At 49.6% G+C, this 26,798-nt stretch overlaps 1 protein-coding gene across 1 annotated transcript in view; it reads right to left on the minus strand.

Annotated features, from left to right (window-relative positions):
• Positions 1-6,562: 6,562 nt before the first annotated feature.
• LOC129382907 (sodium-dependent acetylcholine transporter-like) overlaps positions 6,563-26,798 on the minus strand; it is a 30,887-nt gene continuing 10,651 nt past the window's right edge. Inside the window, exons 2-4 of the mRNA XM_055067133.2 lie at positions 8,990-9,121; positions 8,262-8,437; positions 6,563-6,816 (exon numbers count right to left, since the gene is read on the minus strand). Of these exons, the coding sequence (XP_054923108.2) occupies positions 6,595-6,816; positions 8,262-8,437; positions 8,990-9,121 (530 nt within the window). The 3' untranslated portion in view covers positions 6,563-6,594. The remainder of the gene's footprint in view (positions 6,817-8,261; positions 8,438-8,989; positions 9,122-26,798) is intronic.

Raw genomic sequence — 26,798 nt, forward strand, 5'->3', positions numbered from 1 at the left:
GGGATTCGCTCCCTACAGTAGTCTACAACAAGCACTTGGTGGTGTTCAGCCAGACTACATCGACATATTTTTAAACCTCGACTATGTTTCGATACAGTATCGCATACCCTGTTACTGCAAAAGCTGTCGTTTCTTAACATACCAACTACCCTCCTGAAATCGCTGGACGCTTATCTTTTAGAAAGAAACGAACGCGTGATTCTTGGTGCTGTCCACTCATCGTACATTTTTTTATCATCAGGTGTGCCACTAGGGTCCGTCTTGGGGTCCCTGCTTTTTATCATATTTATTATTGTTCTAACTAACATCTGTCTCTCCATGTTAGATTATATGGTGTTGATTGTTGTATTTGCCTGAAATTTCATGCGAAGGAGTGAACAGCTACAAGGGGATCTCAACAATGTTATGTCTTGGTGTTTCACTTGGAGCATGACTCTCAACTTGTCCAAATGCAACGTGTTAAGGTTCGCCAACAAAAAACAGCCCCGGATGGCAAGCTATGTCATGAACGCAACACAGTTGACTCTTGTAAGAATATAAGTACGTAGGACTTATTTCTTCTAGCAATTGAACATTGTATGCGTGCGTATACTAAATTGTATCGAAGATTAACAACACATTACACTGCTTGAGACGTAACTTTAGAGAAACGCCGCTCTGCTCAAATAAAACACTGTGTATGTCTAACGTACGCCCCCTTTTAGAACACGCGTGTAGGATTTGGGACCCTTCTACTACAGTTAACATCTATGCTCTGGAGCGTGTACATTTGCGAGCTGTCCGTTTCATCACAAGTGATTATGACTCTTCTAAAAGGTCATTCGAAATCATAAATACATTAGGATGGCTCCTCCTTGAGACAAGCGCAAATATTTACGTTTGCCTTTTTATAAAATTTCCATTTATAGAATATTTCATGGTCTGACGGGCATCAAAAAACGACGAAGTTTCGCCCCCAAGGCGAAGCATATATTGCGATCGCAAATTAGTTCGCAGCTATACTAAGTAAGGATAGTAGTTTTATAGGCCAGTATATACTTGAAACATTCCTTGGCAAGCATGTGGTTTCCGCTCGCTCGAGAAAACGTGAACACATCACACTCGATGAGCGCGGACACACTCCGTCAATACGCCGGTGTGAGCAATGCGGCAGCAGCAGCGAGCCAAGTCACCATCGTGCGGGCTACCCAAGGAGGTTCAAGGAAAACTACTGGAGAGGAAACGATGTCCTGATGGTGAAGTTGCACAGGAGGACCACTATAAAACTATGAGTAAACGGCAAAAAATGTGAAGAAGCCCTTTTCGCCAACTTCACACGAGTGAATCAACCTCCTTCGTTAAGCGTGGATTATTTAACCAGACAAAAGGACCGTGGTTCCATTCTCCGTGCGGCGCTATTTCCCACTGGATTAAAAAAAAAACATCCGCGTGTTGATAAAATAGTATAACCAGGCCTGGAGTGCGGTGTGGACCCGGTGACCAGAACCAGTAACGCACTCCCTCACCAGAACAGGATTGGCCACCCTGCTGCCGTACTTCGCCACAACCTCCTATATGAATACAACAATCAAACCGTGGCCCTCAGTGCCCAGCAGCTGCGAAGCAACTGACCACGGCGGCGGTCAGACCTGTGACACAGCAGAGGTTGTTAAGAATCTCTGGATCCGGACAGGCTGCCATTGGAATCTGAACCTGGCAACGTTTATTGCTAGAATGTTATCTAGTGAGGCGAGTCTAGCAGTGCTATTGGAGGAATTAGCGGGCATTGAATGGGATATAATAGGGCTCAGGAAGGTTCGGAGGACAAATGAAGCATACACAGTGCTAGTAACCGGGCACGTCATGTGCTACCGGGTCTTAGCGGAGTGACGAGAACTAGGAGGCGTATTCCTGATTAATAAGGTTATAGCTGGTAACATACACGAATTCTATAGCCTTAACGAGAGGGTGGCCGGTCTTGTTGTGGAACCTAATAAGAGGTACAAATTCAAGGTCATACGGGCCTACGCACCTAAGCGCCTACATCCGGTCATGATGACCAGGCAGTCGAAAGCTTCTATGAAGACGTGGAATCCGCCATGGGTAAAGTCAAAACAAAATACACTATACTGATGGGCGACTTCAATTCCAAGGTAGGCAAGAAGCAAGCTGGAGACAAGGCCGTGGGGGTGTATGGCATAGGGTCTAGGAATAGCAGGGGAGAGTTAATAGTAGAGTTTGCAGAACAGAAAAATATGCGGATAATGAATACCTTCTTTCGCAAGCGAGATAGCCGAAAGTGGACGTGAATAAGCCCAAATGGTCAGACTAAAGATGAAATAGAGTTTAGACTCTGCGCTAACCCTGGCATCATACAAGATGCGTACGTGCTTGGCAAGGTGCGCTGCACTGACCATAGGATGGTAAGAACTCGAATTAGCCTAGACTTGAGGAGGGAATGGAAGAAACTGATACATAAGAAGCCGATCAATGAGTTAGCGGTAAGAGGGAAAATAGATGAATTCCGGATCAAGCTACACAACAGGTATTCGGCTTTAACTCAGGAAGAGGACCTTAGTGCTGAAGCAATGAACGACAATTTTATGGGCATCATTAAATAGTGTCCAATAGAAGTTGGTGATAACTCGGTTAGACAGGATACCAGAAAGCTATCGCAGGAGACGAAAGCTCTCATCAAGAAACGCCAATGTATGAAAGCCTCTAACCCTACAGCTAGAATAGAACTGGCAGAACTTTCCAAGTTAACCAACAGGCGTAAGACAGCTGAAATAAGGAAGTATAAAATGGATAGAATTGAACATGCTCTCGGGAACGAAGGAAGCCTAAAAGCAGCGAAGAAACTAGGCATAGGCAAGAATCCGATGTATGCTTTAAGAGATGAAGCCAGCAATGTCATTACTAATATGTAAGAGATAGTTCAACTGGCTGAGGAGTTCTATAGAGGTTTATACAGTACCAGTGGCACCTACGACGGTAATGGAAGACAGGATAGTCTAGAAGAATTGGAAATCCCACAAGTAGCCGAAAGAAGTAAAGAAAACCTTGGGATCAATGCAACAGGGGAGGGCAGCTTGGGAGGATCAGCTAACAGCAGATTTGTTGAAGGATGGTGGGCAGATTGTTCTAGCAAAACTGGCCACCCTGTAAAGGCAATGCCTCATGACCTCGATCCTACCGGAAACTTGGAAGAACGCTACCATAATCCTAATCCATAAGAAAGGGGACGCCGAAGACTTGAAAAATTATAGACCGCTCAGCTTACTGTCCATTGCCTACAAAGTATTTACTAAGGTAATCACAAATAGAATCAGGAACACCTTAGAGTCCTGTCAACCAAAGGACCAGGCAGGATTCCCTAAAGGCTACTCAACAATAGACCATATTCACACTATCAATCAGATGATAGAGAAATGTGCGGAATATAACCAACCCTTATATATAGCTTTCATTGATTGCGAGAAAGCGTTTCATTCAGTCGAAACCTTAGCAGTCATGGAGGGATTGCGGAATCAGGGTGTAGACGAGCCGTATGTAAAAATACTGAAAAAAAATTGGAGGCATATCAAGGTTAAGCCCAGTGGATGCGAAGCGCCGCCGCGTCGCGCGCGACGGCGCGAACCGAAGCGTGGAGGCCTCCGCCGGGCGACGTCCGACGGCGCGATATGAGGCCCCATCTGCAGCCGGTGTGACGTCATCACGTGACGTCACATCATGTGATCTCACTTCAGGGTCAATGGTGGCCACCGCCGGGAGGCGACCGACGGCGCGATATGAGGCCCCATCTGCAGCCTGTGTGACGTCATCACGTGACGTCATGTCACGTGACCCCACTTCAGGGTCAATGGTGGCCACCGCCGGGCGTCGCGCGAAGGCCCGAAACCTACGTTAATATGCTTCGCATAATAAATATAGCGGCTCCAGGGCCACCGTAGTGCTTCATAAAGAAAGCAACAAAATCCAAATAAAAAAGGGCGTCAGGCAGGGAGATACGATCTCTCCAATGCTATTCACAGCATGCTTACAGGAGGTATTCAGAGACCTGGATTGCGAAGAATTGGGGATAACAGTTAATGGAGAATACCTTAGTAACTTGCGATTCGCTGATATTGCCTTGCTTAGTAACTCAGGGGACCAATTGCAACGCATGCTCACTGACCTGCCAAAGCAGAAGGGTGGGTCTAAAATTATTCTGCAGAAAACTAAAGTAACGTTTAACAGTCTTGGAAGAGAACAGCCGTTTACGATAGGTAGCGAGGCCCTGGAAGTGGTAAGGGAATACATCTACTTAGGACAGGTAGTGACCGCAGATCCGGATCATGAGACTGAAATAATCAGAAGAATGAGCTGGGGTGCGTTTGGCAAGCATTCTCAGATCATGAACAGCAGGTTGCCATTATCCCTCAAGAGAAAAGTGTATAACAGCTGTGTCTTACCAGTACTAACGTACGGGGCAGAAACCTAGGGGGTTACGAAAAGGGTTCTACTTAAATTGTGGACGACGCAACTAGCTATGGAAAGAATGATGGGTGTAGCGTTAAGGGATAAGAGCAGATTGGGTGAGGGAACAAACGGAGAGTTAATGACATCTTAGTTAAGATCAAGAAAAATAAATGGGCATGGACAGGGCATGTAATGCGGAGGGAACATAACCGATGGTCATAAAGGGTTAACTGGATTCCAAGAGTAGGGAAGAGTAGCAGGGGGCGGTAGAAAGTTAGGTGTGCGGATGAGATTGAGAAATTTGCAGGAGCAACAAGGCCACAATTCGCACATGACTGGGGTAGTTGGTGAAGTATGGCAGAGGCCTTTGCCCTGAGTGGGCGTAGCCAGGCTGACGATGATGATGATGATGATGATGATGATGATGATGATGATGCTGATGATGATGGTGGCATGACGGAGCCTACATATGCAGGCTGTCCCAACTATTATGCATGAAGATTTAAAAAATTTCCAATGTCGCATAGCTGGACAGAACCAAGGTAATGTTGTTTGCCGTCCCTTGGAGATAGAGTATTTTACACGCAATGTACCTCGAGCGGCTAGTCGCACGACAATTTTGCGTGTATTCGTGGGCTTCTTCCACACTCGGAAAAACTATTTTATATCGCAGGCATTGAGCAACGGAACGCTGTGCCGGGAGTTTTCCATGTTGCCCTACAGTTTCCTCATTGACACTTTCCATTGAATTGAAATAATCGAGAAGTTGATTAATTATGTAATTAATTATGTACTTAGACGGACTGCAAAAATATTCTATCTCCAAGCGACGGCAAACAGCGTTACTTTGGCCCTGTGCAGTGACGTGGCCTTTGTATATTTTCTTGCGATAGCAATTATATGGTCCCTCCAAGTCGATTGAAGCCGTCGCCATCGCCGCGATGTTCCGTATAAAATGCAAACACGATAACATCGTCACCGTGCGCCGTACGTGCGAGTCAAAGGAGGCGAGGGTAAGCCGACGATCGCGATTTAATGTAGTGCGCGCGAGGAAGGAAGGCGGGGCGGACACGCACCGTCTTCCTTTACGCGCGAAGCACAGAGGGAGGGGTAGGCGAGGGAGAAGGGGGTGTACTCCTGCTCCGTAGCTTGAAAGCGATCTGCGCTGTGGACGCAGTGCATGAACCGAGTGCCGGTAGCTTCGTATGCGCTGTGCTTTCGACGTTTAGTTCACGGCGAAGCGAGGGGCAAAACCAAGGTCAATTCGCTCACAACAGCTTCCGTGCTTTCTACCTCGTGTTTTGACAGCGAGTTTCCGCAGTCATGAAGCGTGATGTTCTCCTGTTTACCTGTAAACGCGTGACACTGTGCTTGTTGATTTAGTAAGCGAATGTTGACAACTTTATATGACCAATAAATCTACTGTCCTTACGTCGTGTAGCTGTCTACTAATTTGCTAACGCAATCCATGCTTCGCCTTTCGGGCGAATGTGCGACTTTGTTTAAAATCTTGGTGCATATTAGTTGGCACAACCTGTATATATGCACGTAGTGACCACGCCTTAAAAGTACAGGAGTTTACCACCAGAACAAACCTACTCAAATGCTCATTTTTCCCACGAACAATTCAATTGAATATCTCCTCGAAGAAAGCGTCTCACCTTCCTATTCAACATTCCTATTTTTGCTTCAAGGTTTCATTTCCTGTCAGCCTGGGCAGCTGGAAGTTATCGTTTATGCTGCCTTTTCTTCTTTCTAGTGATTTGTGCTTGGTTCTTTTTAAACTTTTGTTTCCTTTTCTTAATTTTAAATCACATTTCAAAGTTGTCTTGTAGAAAATTTGAAATGACGTGTTGCCAATCTGCGCTTTGTTATGTTTTTTGAATTTTTTTGTATTTCAGTGTTAATATTCCCTCTAGCCTAATACCCCACAGAGGCGGTGTAGGCATGGTAAATATATAATTAAATGTTAGCCGGGACATCCTCTATTTTTAACCACTAAAGTACACGCGCCGGACGACCTTGGTAATCTAACGGTGCAGTTGATGTGAAATATACTCTTTCTCTTGCCCATTTCAGGCATCGAGAAGGCAGGAAGCTCTATGCAATAAGGCTCGAAAAGTATTTATTGCCTCGAAAAAAAAGTAAGCGCGATCAGCTAGAGCAAGGAGCGAGCGTATCGCAGACGCACGGCTGGTACGGCTGCAGGTAGTTGTACACTCCGGGCAGGCAGTCGGCCATCTCGCTGCGGTACACCTTGGGCGGCAGCAGCACCACGGAGGGTTCCTGTCCTTCCGCCACGGCCGGCATACCGCTGCTTAGCGGCTGTCGCCGGAAGGCCTCCGTGAGCCGAGCGCGAGTGGTCCTGCAGAGCGACTGTAAGGGGAACAGAACACAATGACTGATAGGGACAACCAGCGATGTATATGCTGTATTGCAATAATATGTGACAGGGACAGCCACAGAAACCGTACATGCGCAGCTGGTTTCAAGCATTGCGTCTATTGCGTCTATAACTGCGGTATAGCGCCGGACGGCACTTCGTCTTTAAATCGGGTGAACACAAGCACAGCTCATATTCCAACCAAAGGCTTCGATTACCTGCATATATCGTTTTCAGAACGCGTCCCATAGCAGTAGAGTTCGCATAGATATTTAAGAAGCGCCTTTCTGGTGCAAGGTTTGAATACGGGCTAGTTGGTATTCCATGGTATCAATCGTCACTTACAGCGCATACATAGGCGGAGGACAAAAAAGGACGACGTAGACAAGCGTTGACTTCCAACTGGTTTTTATTTTCAGAAACAAACGTATATACCCTGAAACACCAAGACAAAAGCGCCCTCTACAAGCAGCAACCCGACATGAGAATGCATTCAGAATTTGTTACCTAAGATGAACGAGAGCGCATGTGCGACCTCAGGAAAACCAGTTCTTTGTCTGTTAGTGCGATTGATGGCTTACTAACCGAGTCGCCATCGGCAATCGCTGCTGCTTCAATGATAATTCTGGTACTTTCATTGGAATGCCTAGCTAAGATAGTCGTCTCCGCAAAAATTGGGACGCAGCCGCATTGTGCGCAGTGAACTCCTAGGAAGCCTTCCCGCCCTTTGCGCACTTTATTGCTGTGTTCTTGTAACCTAACGTTAAGACATCTACCAGTCCGTCCAATATAAGACCTCCCGCATTTCAGGGGTATCTTATACGCTACACCTACAGGCGACAAAAAACACCGACGCCGAGACGGAAACTTCACGTGCCGCACTCCAGAGTTCTTCTAACAACATTTATTCATTTTTCGTTTCAAACGTGTGCTAATAAATAATAAAACACACCTATTGGCCTTCTTTTCTTAACATTTGGTCTTCCTGTAACGAGCAGTATACAAACATATTGTACGCCTGCACAGTCTCTTTATGAACTTCGTTGGTTAAAGGTGCTGCAGTTTGCACTTAACATCGGAGGAAGAAAGATGACATTAAGGTTGGAAGATGTCAGTGTTGCACATTGGTAGAAAAAGAACAGCATTGTTTTTCCATGCATGTAGTGTCGTGCTATGACCGCGTTTTGTACTGCGAGTTTGTGACTCATCGCTAGGTACTGAAAATTTATGGCCGCGATAAAAATAAAATTGTTTGAAACCAATTCTTCACTTAGAGAAATTGAAATGAAGGCGTGTACCAGCAAGAGAAACGTAATTATTATAGTCAAACACATTTCCTTTTGACATCACATGTAATGTATCTATACTCAGAACGTTGCTTACTTGTCTCCGAGCTCTCTCAAAGCGCACGGAATAAAAAAAAAACGAGGCCACTCACGAACGCGCGCCTGGGTACATAGCAGGTCCGGTTGGGTGCGAGCAGCAGCCCGTTGGGGCAATCGTTCCACGTGGCATCGCGGAGCGAGTCGAGCAGGTAGAGCAGCTGATCGGACACCGGCACCGAGTCGCTCACCACGTGTACGATTGCGTAGAGGCTCATGGTGTAGCCCAGGCCTGCGATGCAGTGCGCATGAGGGTAACGCTAAGGGAGTGTCGGGGAAAGCCGTCGCTCGAGCCCCGTCAGGTTCTCGTGTTTCGAGGCGATTAAAGAGCACGCTAGGCGTCGTGTGCAAGCTCTGACGCTAAGAATGGTATCGATGTGGTTTCAGCAAGACACTGCGGTAGTAGTGTAAGTAGCAGCGAAGTTTAGGCTAGTTGGTCTACGTTCATACTTTACAAAGCAGCGCTAAAACAGGCCAGACCAAGAAAAGGCAGGTATACAGCCGAGCCCTCGTGTTAATGCATGTCTTTCTTTGTCCTCGCCTGTTTTAGCTATGTGATTTGCCAAGCGAGAGTAGCCACAAGTGTCTGTAGCAAACTTACCAGTGGCGGAACAAGGATTGTCGCAGGCTCCAGCGGCATTCCTTGTACGATCGTTTTTGTTATCTTTAAGCCTGCATTTTCCTGTGAACTTCCGTTTTGTGTGGTACACATAGGCATGCCTTAGGCAGAACTAGAAAACTAAAGCGTTTTATGGACAAGCACAATCAGCCGAAAGGCAGTCACCGATGAAGAGCGGAACTGCGCTGAAGATGCCGATGTTTCCGTCTCCGGCGAACTGGGCCAGGTTGTTCTCCAGGCGCATGACGGGAAATGTCACTACGCAGAGAAACGCCAGGTATGCCAGCAGGAACGGCACTGCACACAAAGATACAGTAGACTGCAGTCAAAGGTAAATCAGCATGGATAAACTGTTGTGCCCGTAAGAGCCACAGGCTGATCCTTGCTTAACCTTAAATTAGTGCAGCGGTTATGATTACCGATGCAGGATGGAATTGACAAGCAGCACAGTTAGTCGTCACGACAACCGAAAGATTTAGCAGCAGCAGCGGAGCGCATCGCATGCAGTCGACTGAGTCTTTGTTGCTCTACTGTCACAGGCTATACCCCTGTCCCGGAATTGTGAACTGCAAGCTTTACAAGGCGCTGCAAATATCATTACCATGCGTTTTTCGTCAAACTGGCGCTCTTAAATTTTCAATCCGCTCCGCATCACTGCTGCCCACATCGCTGCAAAGACTCTGCGCAAACGCTGCTGTTATCACTTGCAAGCCACAGCCACGGCCACGACTGGGGCGGTACCTTTCAATTTGGCAGCAGCGACACAGCGCATCGCACGCAGCCCGCTGAATGCTTGTTTTTCTGCGGTCAGAGATTGGGGATTACTCTTTGGTGTTGTTCTGGCTCTATATAGACGCTCCGCCATTTGCAGCCAGTGTGATGGGTTGGTCACGATGTAAACGCGACATGCACGCCCGAAAGTGATCTAGGCCTAGGCACTATTAGAGCGAAGCAATACATGGCCAGCCGATTCGTCCGTCCAGGTCGCCTGCACACCGAATACTCCTCCAGTGCCACCCCATGCGCACACGGGAAAAAGAAGAGAAAGATAGGCTAGCCATTGGCTGCGCCAGTAGTGACGTCGTTGCTCTCAGTCGCAGCTGAGCGCGCGCGCAGCGGTTTTTCTGCTGCTGCGGAATAGCAAGGCCAGCGCGTCATATGTATTCCTGAGGGGCAGGCAGGTTTCGATCAGGAACACCGCTAGCAGAACCGGAAACGAGCTCGTCTACGCTGTGCCAATGCTGCAGCCCAGGCACAAGAAGAGGCTCGTGCAGCCGAGCACAAGCAGCAATTGCGTACCGAGCATCCGGCAGCCTACCAAGCAAACGTTTAATGAATCGTCCGTATCAACGCAGCAATAAACACTGGCGCCGCAAGTTTCAGCTTCGTTATTCATCTGCACGGAGTGCTTGGGTGGTGCTTTGCTTTTCTTGTCGTCTTTCTGTTTTCTTGTTACTATGGAGCGGTGTAACTTATGTTGATGTGTGCGAGTCATGATGGCCTCGCAGTGGCCTGTACAGAGTGTGCATTTTTATTTCAACTTGAAACGTGCTCTGACGTCACTGAGTGACAGTTCAACAAAAATATTTGGAAACCGGCACTGGAAGTGTGAAGTGTGCAAGGCAAGGAACGGCAGAAGCACAGTTATAAGAACGCCCGGTAGAGAAATGGTCACTAGCATTGTAGATATGGACCGCAAGTTTAACATGCTGCTCGAATTGCCGACTAAAGTAAACGACATAGAAGAATACATCCAGCGACTTCTAGATCGCTTTGAAGCCATACAGCAGCGCCAAGGTCGCCAAGGAAAAGAACTCCAAAGATACTAAGTGCAAAGTTGGAACTATTGAGAAATCCGGCGCCACTGTAGAGCTAGAACAGCTTCAGGCTCATATAAAGGCACTTGAATGGCGTAGCAGAAGCCTTAACATCGATATCCACGGTGTTGCTCGAACGAAGGGGGAAGATTTTTTGAGAAAGTGAATGACTTGGCGGGAGACCTAGAACTGAGTGTGTTAACTAGAGAGGACGTGGTGGCATTCCAAAGACTGCCATCAAAGCATAAAAGCACACCAGGGATTATGATGCGCTGTGCTCGCCAATAACTTAAGGATGCTTTCATGGCTAAAAGAAAGGCTCTAATTTACCCAACGACAAGCGGTAGATCTGTGAAAATATGACGGCTCGGTCTTTTAAACTGCTTACATTCGCCAAAGAACGGGCGCAAGATCACGCTACCAGCTCCCATAGCAACAGGCGGCAATATTCTCGTGCGTAGGGCCCAGGTGAATCCGCCACAGTGCTTAAATGTGAAAGTCACTTGCAGGCCCTACATTTGTAGCCGTGCTGTTCATTTCGCAGCTTTTCTAAACTCATTTTTTTCATGGACTGTTTGAAACACATACTAAAAGAGAAACGGTTCACTCCTCGAGGCCTCGGTGAAAAACGACTGATCTATGTCCATATGGATGCCCAGTAGCTGAATAAAAAATTCCGGAATTAGGAACACACTTTGTTGGCAAACAGATACTGTGACGTTATGTTTAGTGAGATATTGCCGCGACAGTACTCCGATGAAGAAGAGGATAATGTGAGTAGGCATGAGCGTTTTTGTCAAGGCGCAGTTAAGATGAAGTTGCAATTACGCTCGGTATTAAAAAGGTAACCCGCATCTGTGCCGCCTGAATAATGCTCTACGACCCCTGTTTTTGGCGTTACGACACTGGTGGAGGCGCTAGAGCTTGCAACCACATGCGGGCGACCCCTCTTCGGAGCTGTACACCCAGTCCCGAAGCTCCACCTCTCGTAACAACTCCAGTCCACCGCTCCGGTCGGCACCTGCTCGGCCTCAGCCCGCAGTTCCCTCCCGTTGCGACTCTCACCAACATGGCTACATCATGGCACTTCTCCTTCCCTCACAGACGGCACCTAGCCTTTCCCAGGCGATTCTTGGAACACCCTCGCGTCCCCGAATTCTTCCAGGGCGATGCTTTTGAATATGTTGAGGACTGGCTTGACCAGTATGAACGCGCCTCTCTGGTAAATCGCGGGAACGACCAACAAAAACTTGCCCATCCTTATTTCGCGCTAGAAAACAGCGCTCGTGCATGGTACGCGAACAGGGAAGCGAGCTTCCAAACATGGCGCAATTTTTGTCGTCAGCTCCTCGATACATTCTCGACCTCGGACCGGCGAGATCACAGCAGCAACTCATTGAGGCTCGAGTACAAAAACGAAACGAAACCATCACCATGTGTGTGGAAGATATGGCCCGTCTGTTTCAACGACCTGACCCCGACATAACCGAGACAAGGACAGTGCGTCATCTGATGCGGGGAAATAAGGAACCATTCTTTGCCGGTCTTGTACGAAACCCACCAACGATATTCTACGAATTCATCAAGGAAGCGAATGTCATCAAGCGGGCGCTTCAGCAACGTTGCCGCCACTTCGACCGCCAACCCAGCAACACGCCAATCAGCTCTACGACTCACATTGTTGACCACACTTCTTTACAGGACATAATTTGAGACATCCTGTGTGAAGAGTTGCGAGCCCTAGGCATTCCTCCTACGGAATCGCCGGTCGTTTCTGCGACCGAAGTCATGCTCAAGCAGTTGCGGCAAGCCTTCTCCTCGCCAGCTCCATGTGCAGAAACACATCCGCCTACCTATGCCGACGTGGTCCGCCGTCCTCCCCATTCACCTTCGGTAGCATCATTTCAGCCACGGCCCGCTCCCGTGCCGACGGGAGTCTGTGAGACGACCTCCAGTTCTCCGTACCAATTTGTGGCGCGGCCTACCGTCGGCCACTGTTCTTCCACTGCGGCGAACCAGGCCACATTGCCCGTTCCTGCCCTCATCCAGGCGCTGGATCCAGACGCCTGCCGCTTCCGTGCACTTCGACGAACGTCGCGCCCCGAGCAGTGATCAGCTGTCGACCAGCCAGGCAGCTTCAACACGTTGTCGCTCGCAGTCCCCGTCAGCTGTGCGTTACACTTCCCCAAATCGCCAGCGTTTCACCACTGACTTCGGCAGTGGTGGCCGCTCCCTCTTGTCCGCGCCAGGCAATCAAACAGCAGCGACCTCCGGGGGGCAGGTTGCCCTGTGTCGAGAAGCGAAAAATACCCCGCACCCTCCCCACGAAGAAGACATGACGACGACGAACACTAACGCCGACGAAGACGATATGCCGACGACGAATACTCCCGCCGACGACGAATACTCCCGCCGACGACGTTGCCCGTGCCAATCTCAGCATTCTGGTAGATGGGCATCACGTCACGGCACTTGTCGACACTGGCGAAGACTTCTCGATTATGTGGTAAGATCTGACCAACCACATTAGAAAGAGAGGACGCCGTGGACAGGGCGCCGCATAAGTGCCGGGAGTCAGCTAATGACACCAATGGGAACATGCACCACTCGAATCTACATAGGTAATTCTAGCATTGTTGCCCACTTTCGTCATTCTCACCAACTGCTGCGAAGACATCATCTTGGGGATGGATGTTCTGCGAGATCACGGCGCCGTCATAAGAATTCCGGAACGTATGGTGACATTTTCTGGAGGGCCATACGGCGACACGACGAATGACGGGCAACATGAGCGTTCGCGAATTGCCGACGATGTGCCCATTCAGCCGCGATCATGCCGTCTTGTATCTGTATCATGCAAGAAGCCCTACCACGGGGATGTGATCGCGGAGCAAATTGTGCACTATGGCCCAAGCAAGGCGTTTTTACTGCTAGAGCCGTACTCGACATGGCTCATGGGCATGCCAAAGTCCTCACGAACTTCAGCAACGAACGCCGACACATCCAGAAGGGTATCGCAATTGCGTACTGCGACGACATCACCCAGGTAACAGATTGTTTCGCTCTAGAAGCAACGACCGTCCCGCCCTCGACGCCTTCGTCTGTCGACGTTAGCTGCACCCTGTCGCCTTCCGAGCGGCAGCATCTACTGGAGCTGATACACCAGTTCGAAGATTGCTTTTTGACTATGTCAAAGGTTAAGCAAACGCCCCTGACCAAGCACCGTATCATCACGGATGATCCTACGTGACCGATTCAACAAAACTCCTACGGTGTAGCTCCAAAGGAACGCGAAGAGATTCAAAAGCAAGTGGAGAAGGTGCTCGAGGATGATGTGATAAAGTCTTTAAAAAGTCCCTGGATGCCACCCGTGGTCTTAGTAAAGAAAAAGAAGACGGCAGTTTACGATTCTGCATCGATTACCGCAAATTAAACCAGGTCACGGAGAAAGACGTGTATCCGCTGCCACGCATCGACGATTCGCTGGACAGGCTGTGGAATGCACGTTACTTTTCATCAATGGACCTACGAAGCGGTTATTGACAAATCGAAGTCGATGACAGAGATCGTAAGAAAACTGCCTTCGTGACCCCCGACGGTCTTTACAAATTTAAGGCCCTTCCTTTCCGTTTGTGCTCACCGCCTGTCACTTTCAGCGTCTAATGGACACCGTACCATGAGGCCTGAAGTGTAAGCTTGGTCTATCTAGACGACGTCATAGTGTTCTCAGCTACATTTGAGGAGCACCTAAGCCGGTTGCTCACTGTTCTTCAAGCCATACGGTCGGCTGTAAGCCATACGGTCGGAAATGTAATTTTCGTTTCAGTGAATTGCGCTTCCTCGGTCATGTCGTCAGTCACGATAGTGTACGACCTGATCTAGCCAAATTAGACGCTGTAGCAAAGTTCCCCACACCATCCGACAAGAAGGCAATGAGGCGCTTATTAGGGCTGTTTGCCTATTACCGACGCTTTCTTGCGAACTTTTCATGTATTGCTGCGCCGTTAACAAGCCTGACACGAGACCATGTTCCCTCTCTATGGGGGGAAAATGAGCAAGTAGCATCTAGCGAACTACGCCAACGCCTGCAAATGCCTCCTGTTCTTGCGCACTTCGACCAAGATGCCCCTACAGCACTTGACACTGATGCGAGAAACGTTAGTCTGTGTGCTGTACTGGTGCAGTGACAAGATGGTTCCGAAAAAAGTAATCGCCTACGCTAGCCGAACTCTCTCTCGTACGGAGGAAAACTACTCAATTACCGAGAAGGAATGCCTCGTCGTGGTGGGGGCGGTTATCAAATTTCACCCGTATTTGTACGGCCGTTCCTTCAAGGTTGTCAGCGATCATCATTCTCCTTGTTGGCTGACTAACTTGAAAGACTCGTCCGGCCATCTGGCGCGGTGGTCTTAGGCTTCAGGAGTTCGACATGACCATGACAAGTCAGGAAAGAGGCACACCGACGCCAACTGCCTCTCGCGGTAACCCGTCGAATCCACGGGTAACGATGGCATGGACGTGGACGCAGCAGTTTTGGGCGTCGTCGACGCCGTCATTATTTAACAGAAGGAGCGCCAGGACCAGGGGTTGCTCCCACTCATTAATTCCTTGAAAGACCGAAGTAAAGAAGTTCCGCTACTGTATGCCTGGGGGCTACCGTCGTTTTGTCTATGGAACGATGTTCTATCTGAGAAGAACTTTTCTGCCAGTGACAGCACGTACCTGCTTGTCGTACCGGCATCACTTCGAAAAAAATGACTAAAAGCATGCCACGAGGAAACCACCGCAGGTCATCAGGCTACACGAAAACATTGTCCCGACTCCGATGAAAGTACTACTGGCGGAAGCTACCCACTGCTGTCAAGCGTCAAGTACTAGCATGTGCGGACTGCCGAAGACACAAAGCGCCTCCCGGCAAGCCCGCAGGTATCCTATATCCGGTCGAGGTACCAGGCCAGCCATTCGCCCAAGTTGGAATGGATATCCTGGGCCCATTTCCAACTTCTACAGCTGGCAACGATGTATCATTATTGCCACATATTACCTGACGCGCTACGCGGTAACGAAAGCTATACAGCGGGACACAGCAGCCGAAGTAGCTCATTTTCTTTCAATGAAAACATCGTCCTTAGGCACGGCGCCCCAAAAGTAGTCATCACAGACAGGGGAACTGCCTACACTGCCGAACTTCTCGACTCGCATCTCAGACTCAGTGGTACAAGCCACCGGAAAACAACCGCATATCATCCCCAGATGAACAGACTAACCGAGCGTCTTAATAAGACCCTCCCAGACATGCTATCCATGTATGTCGACGTAGAACGTAAGAACTGGGATCATATTTTGCCTTACGTAACTTTCGCCTAAAATATCGCTCGACAAGAAACTACTGGAATAACACCATTAAGCTTGATCCACGGTCACGACGCCACAATAATTCTGGGTGCCATGTTGCCGCACAAGTTTGACGACCTACCTGCTGACGCTGACGAATTTACTCAGCGCGCCGGAGAAGCCAGACAGCTTGCCCGCGTACGTATCTGCATTCAGCAAGACCAAGATGCAAAACGGTGTGATCTACAACAAAGGTCCGTTTTCCAGGCTCCCGGCGACAAAGTAAGGCGACAAACCCACACGCCATCGTGGACTCTCCCAAAAACTCCTAAGACGGTACTTTGGGCCATACAGAGTGATCGGCCGCCTGAGCGTCGTGAATTACGAGGTCGCTCCTGACAGTGACAGTAGCTCCAGTCGCCGCAAGCACTTACCCGATTTAGTGCATCTGGTACGGATGAGGCCATAACTGTGAACCTAATGTTTGCTTTTCTTTTGTTCTGTTTTTTGTGTGTGTGACTCTGTCCTGTTGTACTATGTCCCATTGTGCCGTTGTCCCGCTTCAATTGTGCATCGGGACGATGTTTCCTTCGGAGGGACTCAAATGACGCGCCATTACTCCAATGAAGACGAGGACAACGCGAGTCGGCATGAGCGTTTTGGTGAAGGCGCAGCGAAGAAGAAGTCGCGATTGCGCTCGGTATAAAAAGGCGACCCGCTTCTGTGCCTCCTGAATAGCGCTCTACGACCCTTGTTTACGAAGTTGCGACAATACGATATGACGAAGATTCTGAGGAATTTAAATTGCCTAACAAACACAGATTTGGTTTCAACAGGACATCAAGACGTGGCGGGGCCTCTCGATATTGACAGACGACTATGAAACCTGTTTTGTTAATCAGTTTCTATTGCATTTTCATTGACTAAGGAGTGCTTTGTGTTGAAAGCAAGTGTTTGCTTCTTGCTACATGTTATCGCCCCCTGATGGAGACGGTTGTACACTTTTCACTTTTCCTGAGAAATCTTCTTTTCCAAGTGAAAGTATTCAGAGATATGTATAATTAGTGGTGATTTTTACATTGACATGAAAGGTGCTACTCGCAAAACAGTAGACTGCAAGCCTACTTACAACTTATCGGTATGTGAACCTTGCAAAGTCCGAAACAAGGTTAGCCTCCACATCGGCAACACTAACAAGATAAACGTTTTCTAGAAAAGACGGCAAAAAAGGCTTATGATATTGACACGTGTACTTGGTTATCTTAATCGGGTGAGCACGTTTCGCCGTCTAACAAATGATATCGCTCAGCACGCGACGCACCTGCATGTATCGGAAGTTTCTCGAATGATATCGATCGTTCTATCTATTGTTTGTTGTCACAGAAACTTGTGTAATCTGACTGTATGTGCGACGCGAATGGTGTAGTACTTTCTGGAAGAAATACCGGCACCAGCCATTATCCTGGAACCTTCGATGGCTCATGTATAAAAGTCGAGACGCTTGCCCGCAAATCAGATTTTCGACCTTCGCCGACTGTAATCGCCGCTTTCGTTGTTTGAGTGTACCCTGTTTTTGAGGGCACACGTTCGCCCAGTGAACCGCTAGTTTCCCCACTCACAGCTTTTTTTCATTCTTCACCGTCACTCACTACTATGTGATATCTCGTGGAGGTACATTCATGTACCGGATGGCCCCGACTAGCTGTCATCAAAACCCGGACCGCGAAGAAAACACCAACGTTGTCCCGGACCATCGAGCAAGCCGCAGGCTAAAATAACTTCCCCCGGAACACGGACTTCTACCTGAGACAGCGAAAAAGATCTTGGCGAAGTCTACAACCAAAATGCAGCCACAGCGTCCCTCATCGTGCTACAAAACCCCAGGGAGCCACCGACCTTATGTGGATCATCGGCCGAAGACCCAGAAACCTGGCTGGAGGCCACGAGCGAATCGCGACTTCAAATAATTGTAACTCCTACAGCAAGCTACGGCACGTATACTTCGCCTTAGTACACGCCGCCAGAACACGGTTTGAAAACCGGGAGTGGAATCTGACGACATGGGACCTGTTCTGTAACGGCTACCTACGGACCTTTACGAGCATCGTGGGCAAGGAAAGGGAGGGAGCTCTGTTAGAAACCCGGCTGCCATTACCCAACGAGAACGTCGCAATTTCCACGGAGGAGATGCTGACCCCGACATGCCAGAGGAGAAAAAGCTCGCTTCTTGAGGAGTGTCAAACAAGAGCTCTTCGTTGGATTCATCCGCAACCCTCCCAAGACCATTGCTGAATTTCCTTCCGAGGCCACAACCATTGAGAAGACGCTTGATATGCGGACAAGGCAATATAACCGCCGAACTCTGACCCCGAACTACACCGATCTTCAAGCACTCGCCAGCGATGACCTCGTAAAGACCATGAGTGGTCGTTCGCGAGGAAGTGCAGAAGCTCTTTCCATGGTCGCGGCCTCAAGTTACTTCAATTGGCGACATCGTCAAAGAAGAGGTTCAGCAATAATTTGCATTTCCTCAGGTGCAACCACAATCAACGCACCCTCAGTCGGAAGCGATGACATACGCCACCGTCGCGAGCCAGGGTCCCCCTCCGCTCCCGCACCACGTTCCCTGTAACCCGGCAAGTCCGTCGTCCACTGCCACTATCAGCATGCCAGACCATCGTACGTCGCAGCTTCACCAGGAAGACAGATGTATGGCGTGCTCCCGACCACCGTCCGCCCTGATACCACTGCGGAGAAGGAGGCCACGTATACCGTCTGTGTCCATACCGCGAAATGTTGACTGCGAGAATTCGCTGTGAACGTTCCATGCCCACAGTAAGGTGAATGTCCTCGTGATGTCGCCTACTACCTCGCCGCCACTCAGTGGAGCTCTCGACGACCGTCCAGTTCGCCGTCACGAGGCCGCTACCTGTGGCCGCAGAGCCAAACATACATTGGCCCAGCCCTGGGCCGGTCCGTAAGCCCCTATCCGGAAAACTAAAGGCAGCAACCGATCGAGGCACGGTTGCTGCACGTCAAAATGACGAAGATCCTCCTTCATCGACGATGACGCTGCGAGATCCATTTCGACTACGCAGCAACGATACACCGCCATCCTGGCAAAGCCTGGAAACCAAGAATACACCGACGAAAGGCTACCTTACAACGCCACGTTCCAGCCACAAGTCCACGCGACGCAGGCATGATCCGACGCCAATGCCTAACTGCAACTGAAGACAAAACTTAAAGCCAGTTTCACGCAGTGAAAGCTGTCAAAACAGCGAAGCTGGGGGTCATTTTATCAAGTTTGAACTCGTGTTTAGCGCGATTTTCATGAAAGTCCTTTGTCTCGTTGTCGTCGCTTTGCTACATTCGAGGGTTGGTTCCGGATTATGCACACTCTTCAGTTGCGTACGGTTCTGATCAATCCACGCTCTACAACACACCTTGCAACCGTAGCAGCAGTCATTGTCTGTTCAGATTGTCTGTTCAGCCGTCCATCGTCACCCTCCGTGGGAGGCATCGGTCTGCGTCGACGTCTCTGCTCGGCCTCCTACTCTCGAAGTGCGTGGTTCGCGGGCATCTGCTGGCGCTTGGCATGGGTTGCCTCCTCTTGAAAGTAGAAATTGGCTTGCTTCCATCGGCACTTGGCTCGCGCTGGCCTTTCTCGATCCTTGGCCGTATCGGCTTCCCTCTGCTAGCGGTTTGCTTGCGCTTCTCGCTCTCGAAGCTCGGGATTTTCGCGACGGCGGCGCTGCAGCTCCCGCGCGAGCTCCCGCTAGCACTCGCACCGAGCGGGATGCACGACGCGAAAGGGCGCGCACCGGCGAAATACTTGCTCCTATACCCCTCTCTCTGATTAGTCCGCTCCCTCCCCCTTGGCGCGCCCTCTAGTAGGTCCACTCGCATCCCGGCAGGGCCTCGGATGGATGGATGGATGGATGGATCGATGGATGGATGGATGGATCAGTGACATGAGCGTCCTCTTTGGAACGGGGTGGTGGGTCGCGCCACCAAGCTCTTGCTATTAAACTGCCTAATGTTCTACCTAGGGCAAACAAGAAAAAGTAAAGAAAAACTGAACTCCCACAACCAAATTTTCTGATCCCATTTTGCGAACTTTGCTTTTGTACGTCTCCGTTGTTTGTCGATTCCCTACCTTTCTTCCACCAATCCTCCAATCGCTTCTTACTAATCCCTACTGCGGACATGTTTACTTTTCCACTACTCTCGCTGAACCGAAGCGCTTCAAGGAAGCCAGTGGTGCCTAAATCGAACGCTGGGCAGATGACTTCACATTCTAATTAAACATGTTCCATGGTTTCCCTAGCCTTACCGCAGCAAGCACATGTTTCTTCTTCCTTCCTATATCTCACTTTATAGGTGCGTGTTACAAGGCATCCCTGTCTCGCTTCGAATAGTAATGAGCTTCCCTTTGAGTTATAATTAATTGTTTCTTCCCTGATTTCGTTTTTCCGCTTAGGTAGTTACTCATGGCAGGTTTCCTTTCCATTGCCGCCACCCATGAGATTATTTCCGCCGCTCTGACTTTCCGCTTGACATTTTTCGTTGCTGTGTTGCCCACGCTACCGGCCGCATACTTGCTGGTAAGCTTCCTAGTTCCTATTCTCCACTGTGAATCAATGTTTTCCTCTACAGATACCTCAACACTCTCTCAGCCAATTTACTTTCTTCCATACTCCTCAGTCGCTCTTCATCATCAATTTTACTGTGAGATTCCCTCACTTCAAAAGTAGTCCAGCCCATAACACCCTGCACAGCTTCATTAGTCTTCCAGTAGTCTTCCAGTAGTGTTCCAGTGAGTGCCCAATGCGAAGGGACCCAGTGACCTTTGGTTCCCATCGAGTCCTCATTGTACCCCTAATTTAAAGCAAACAACCACATTTCCAAAATTTGGTCCTGGAACCATTACACCTTTCCACATACCTCGGTGCACCTCGTACCTATGGTATCCCCATAGCGTTCTGTGCTTCATTATGGCTGCATTGCTCTTCCCCTTCACTGTTATTCTTTTTTCCTGTGTTTCCATATATCTATTGCCTTCGTTTATCCATAAGCCAAAGTATTTATATTCTGTTATCCGAGGTATTTTCCGGCCCTGTACCACCACTGTCTGTTCACTGATTTCATTGAATACCATAACACCTGATTTTCTCATCTAAATTTCAAACCTAAATTGTTGCCTTCCTGTCCACAGGTATTAGCCAGATGTTGCAAATCACTTTGCTTGTTAGCTAGCAACACAATGTCGTCCGCATAAAATAAACCTGGAAGCTGCTGCTCTACTACTGTACCCGCCTGCTTGTATGAGAGATTAAAGCCCATATTACTTCCTTCTAGCGCCCTCTGCATCCTCACCATGTGCATCGTAATCAGCAGTGGGGATAAGGGACACCCCTGCCTCAGTCCCTTGTTGATATAAACTTTCTCCTTGCTCCTCATCCCTCCCCATTCAACGCAAACGGTATTTTCTAGGTAAGTCTATCTCAAAGGCTGTAGGCAATCGTCACCTAAGCCTTCCCCGACCAGAATATACCACAAAATGTTGCGGTCTACTTTTTCATAGGCTGCTGTAATGTCTAAGAAGGGCACATATGACGGTCTGCTTTCTACTTTTGATATTTCAGTACACTGAGTAAGAAGAAGAAAAAAAAAAAAAAAAAAAAAACCGCCGTGGTTGCTCAGTGGCTATGGTGTTGGGCTGCTGAGCACGAGGTCGCGGGATCGAATCCCGGCCACGGCGGCCGCATTTCGATGGGGGCGAAATGCGAAAACACCCGTGTGCTTAGATTTAAGTGCACGTTAAAGAACCCCAGGTGGTCAAAATTTCCGGAGTCCTCCACTACGGCGTGCCTCATAATCAGAAAGTGGTTTTGGCACGTAAAACCCCAAATATTATTATTATTAAGAAGAAAAAAGTTATTATCTAAACGCCTGCCTATTCTGAAGCCATCCTCAAGTTCTCCCAAACAATTTATTCCTTTATTCTCTGACCATGCTTGAAGCTTTAATTTGATTGCCTGCATTGCTAGTCTGTGTATTACCGATCTAATGGTCAACGGTCTATACGAGTCAATTCTATCTTTCTCCCCCTTACCGTTAAAAATTAAATTCATCCTACTTTGTCGCCACCTGTCTGGTATTCGTCTATCTTTTAAAGTTTTTTACAGTGCTTTCACCAGAGCTTCCTTACTTTTTGGCCCTAATTTATTAATGAGCCTAACGGAAACCTCGTCTAGCCCTTTGGCTGTGCGCTTACGAATTTTCTCTTCCGCTTGAAATGTGTCAGCACCAGCTCCTTTTCCACCTGGGTCTCTTTCATGCTCTTTTTTCTTCAAATACCACCTCGTCATTGCCTTGGAAAGATTTGACTGTTATTTTGCGGATGTAATTTATTGCCGCTTCTCCTTCCAGTCTGTTTTCATCTTCGTCTAGGATATTGTCACGTGGTAGTGACGGTGAAGAAAAGCAGCAATACGGTGGAATACAAAACTAGCTTTTATTGGGCGAACCTGTGCCCACAAAAACAGGCTACACTTATAACACAACGATAGCGGCGAACACGGTCGGCGATCGTCGGAAATCTGATCAGCGAGTCAAGCGCGTCGGCTTTTATACAGCAGTCGTCGAATGTTCCAGACTAATCGTTCGGACCCGCGTACCTTCCACAAAGTTCTACACCATTCGCGTCACACGATGAAATCAGGATAACACAACGTTCGGCGACAACAGATAGCCGGGTAGAAGTATCGATAACTTTCCAGAAACTTCGGATACATGCAGGCGCGTCCCGCGCTGTGCGAATACATTTGTTAGGTGGCGAAACGTGGTCGCCCGATAAAGATAAGTACACGTGTCAATACCCCCCTCTTAAAAAGCATCGTCCCGATGCTACAAATATAAGAGAGTGAAACACAAGAGGACACTTATTCAACATAAGTAACAAAACAACGAAAAGAAACAAAGTCCAAAGGTCAGTTACGCGAAGCCCCAAAGTGCATTAACGCTGGTAGTACGGCTTGAGTCCCACCACGTGGACTATTTCAGGTCGTGAGCGGCGCCGCTGTGATAGCGAAAAGCCGTCTGGCACGACCTCATAGTCCAATGCACCAATGCGTCGGATGATCTTGTGCGGTCCGAAATAGCGACGCAAAAGCTTCTCGCTCAGTCCTCGTCGGCGTATAGGGGTCCAAACCCAAACACGGTCACCGGGCTGGTACTCGACGAAGCGTCGTCGGAGGTTGTAGTGTCGGCTGTCGGTCCTCTGTTGGTTCTTGATCCGCAGGCGGGCGAGCTGTCAGGCTTCGGCGCGTTGGAGATAGCTAGCGACGTCAACATTCTCTTCGTCAGTGACGTGTGGCAGCATGGCGTCGAGCGTCGTCGTCGGGTTCCTGCCGTAAAATAGCTTGAACGGCGTGATCTCTGTTGCTTCTTGCACCGCCGTGTCGCAAGCGAATGTTACCTACGGCAGGACGGCATTCCAGGTCCTGTGTTCGACGTCGACGTACATTGCTAGGAAGTCGGCGAGGGTCTTAATCAGCCGCTCCATAAGACCATTCGTCAGTGGGTGGTAGGCCGTTGTCCTCCTATGCCTTGTCTGACTGTATTGCAGAATGGCTTGGGTGAGCTCCGCTGTAAAGGCCGTTCCTCTGTCGGTGATGAGGACTTCTGGGGAGCCATGTCGCAGCAGGATGTTTTCGACAAAGAATTTCCCCACTTCGGCTGCGCTACCTTTCGGCAGTGCTTTAATTTCAACGAAGCGGGTGAGGTAGTCCGTCGCCACGACGATCCAGTTATTTCCACTTGTTGACATCGGAAAGGGTCACAACAAGTCCATCCCGATCTGCTGGAATGGTCGGCGAGGAGGTTCGATCGGCTGTAGTAATCCTGCTGGCCTTGTCGGTGGTGTCTTGCGTCGTTGACAGTCTCGGCATGTCTTGACGTAACGGGCGACGTCGGCGGTCAGACGCGGCCAGTAATACCTTTCCTGTATTCGCCACAGCGTCCGGGAGAACCCGAGGTGCCCAGCGGTTGGATCGTCGTGTAGGGCGTGCAGTATTTCTGGACGCAGCGCTGACGGTACAACAAGAAGGTAGCTGGCGCGGACTGGTGAGAAGTTCTTCTTCACGAGCAGGTTGTTTTGTAGCGTGAACGAAGACAACCCGCGCTTAAATGCCCTAGGGACAACGTCGGTGTTCCCTTCCAAATACTCGACGAGACCTTTTAGCTCCGGGTCTGCTCGTTGCTGTTTAGTGAAGTCTTCCGCGCTTATTATCCCAAGGAAGGCGTCGTCGTCCTCGTCGTCTTGCGGCGGGGGATCGATGGGGGCGCGTGATAAGCAGTCGGCGTCGGAGTGTATTCTTCCGGACTTGTATATTACCGTGACGTCATATTCTTGTAGTCTGAGGCTCCACCGCGCCAGCCGTCCTGAAGGGTCCTTTAATTTAGCTAGCCAACACAACGCGTGGTGGTCGCTGACGACTTTGAATGGCCTGCCATAGAGGTAAGAGCGGAATTTAGCTGTAGCCCAAATGATGGCGAGGCATTCCTTTTCAGTCGTAGAATAATTGCTTTCCGCTTTTGACAGCGACCGGCTAGCATACGATATCACCCGTTCAAGTCCTTTTCTCTGGACTAGGACGGCACCGAGGCCTAAGCTACTGGCGTCAGTGTGGATTTCGGTATCGGCGTCCTCGTCGAAGTGTGCAAGTACCGGCGGCGGCTGCATGCGTCGTTTGAGTTCTTGAAATGCCTTGGCCTGCGGCCTTTCCCACTTGAACTCGACATCACATTTGGTTAGATGTGTTAGCGGCTCCGCGATGCGTGAAAAGTCCTTGACAAAGCGCCTATAGTAGGCACACATGCCAAGGAATCTGCGCACTGCCTTCTTGTCGGTTGGCTGCGGGAACTTTGCGATGGCAGCTGTCTTCTGTGGGTCGGGGCGTACTCCTGATTTGCTGATGACGTGGCCTAGGAACAAAAGCTCATCGTAAGCGAATCGACACTTTTCCGGCTTCAGAGTGAGCCCTGATGACTTGATGGCCTCTAGTACTGCCGCAAGCCGCCGCAGGTGATCGTCGAAATTTCCGGCGAAGACGACGACGTCATCCAAGTAAACGAGACAGGTCTGCCACCTCAATCCTGCTAAAACTGTGTCCATCACGCGCTGGAACGTTGCAGGCGCCGAGCACAGTCCGAATGGCATAACCTTGAACTCGTAGAGGCCGTCTGGGGTGACGAAGGCCGTCTTTTCGCGATCTCTTTCGTCGACTTCTATTTGCCAATAGCCAGACTTGAGGTCAATTGACGAGAAGTATTTAGCGTTGCAGAGCCGATCCAGTGCGTCGTCTATCCATGGGAGGGGGTATACGTCCTTCTTCGTGATCTTGTTCAGACGACGATAATCGACGAAGAAACGCAGGGTTCCGTCCTTTTTTTTCACCAAGACTACAGGAGATGCCCACGGGCTTTTGGACAGCTGGATGATGTCGTCGCGCAGCATTTCGTCGACTTGGTGCCTTATAGCTTCACGTTCTCGCGTCGAAACTCGTTATGGGCTCTGGCGGAGAGGTTGAGCGCCCTCTTCGGTTATTATGCGATGCTTTGCGACTGGGGTTCGTCGAATCCTTGATGACGTCGAAAAGCACTCTTTGTATCGTCGAAGTAGACTTCTGAGCTGTTGTTGCTTAATCATGGGGAGATTTGAATTTATGTCGAAGTCTGGCTCGGGAACTACGGTCGTCGGGGTAGATGCGGCAGAATCCGAGAGGACAAACGCATTGCTGTTTTCCAGAATTTCCTCGATGTATGCGATCGTCGTGCCCTTGTTGATGTGCTTGAACTCCTGGCTGAAGTTTGTCAGCAACACTTTCGTGTGTCCTCCGTGCAGTCGAGCGATCCCTCTTGCGACGCAAATTTCACGGTCTAGCAGTAGACGTTGGTCGCCTTCGATGACGCCTTCTACGTCAGCGGGTGTTTCGGTGCCGACCGAAATAAAAATGCTGGAGCGAGGCGGGATGCTCACTTGATGTTCGAGCACACTCAAGGCGTGGTGACTACGAGGGCTCTCCGGCGGTATCGCATGGTCTTCCGACAGCGTTATTGACTTCGACTTCAGGTCGATGACTGCGCCGTGTTGGTTGAGGAAGTCCATGCCGAGAATGACGTCTCGTGAACACTGTTGGAGGATAACGAAGGTGACAGGGTAAGTCCGGTCGTGGATGGTAATTCTTGCCGTGCACATTCCTGTCGGCGTAATCACGTGTCCTCCAGCGGTCCGAATTTGAGGGCCTTCCCATGCAGTCTTAACCTTCTTCAAGTGGACGGCGATGTGTCCACTCATGACTGAGTAATCGGCGCCTGTGTCGACTAAGGCGGTGACTGCGTGGCCGTCTAGAAGCACGTCGAGGTCGGTGGTTCTTTCTCTTGCATTGCAGTTGGGTCTTGGCGTCGGATCAGGGCTGCGTCGTGTTGAACTGAAGCTGGAACATCGCGTCGTCAAGTCGTCTTTCGTCGGTGTACTCTTGGCTTCCTGACTTCCTCGGGACGGCGGCGTGTCCTTATTATGTCATCGAGATTTTTTCTTCGGCGTCTTCGTCGGCGGCGGAGGATCTTCGTCAGTTCGACGAACAGCAACCGCACCTCCATCGGTTGCTGCTTTTAGTTTTCCGGATATGGGCTCGCTGACCGGCCCCGGGCTGGGCCAGTGTATGGTCGGCGCTGCGGCGAGAGGTAGCGGCCTGGTGATGGCGAACGCGACGGTCGTCGAGAGCTCCACTGAGTAGCGGCGAGGTAGTCGGCGA

Source organism: Dermacentor andersoni, chromosome 3 (genome assembly GCF_023375885.2).
Source record: "Dermacentor andersoni chromosome 3, qqDerAnde1_hic_scaffold, whole genome shotgun sequence".
NCBI classification, from domain to species: domain Eukaryota; kingdom Metazoa; phylum Arthropoda; class Arachnida; order Ixodida; family Ixodidae; genus Dermacentor; species Dermacentor andersoni.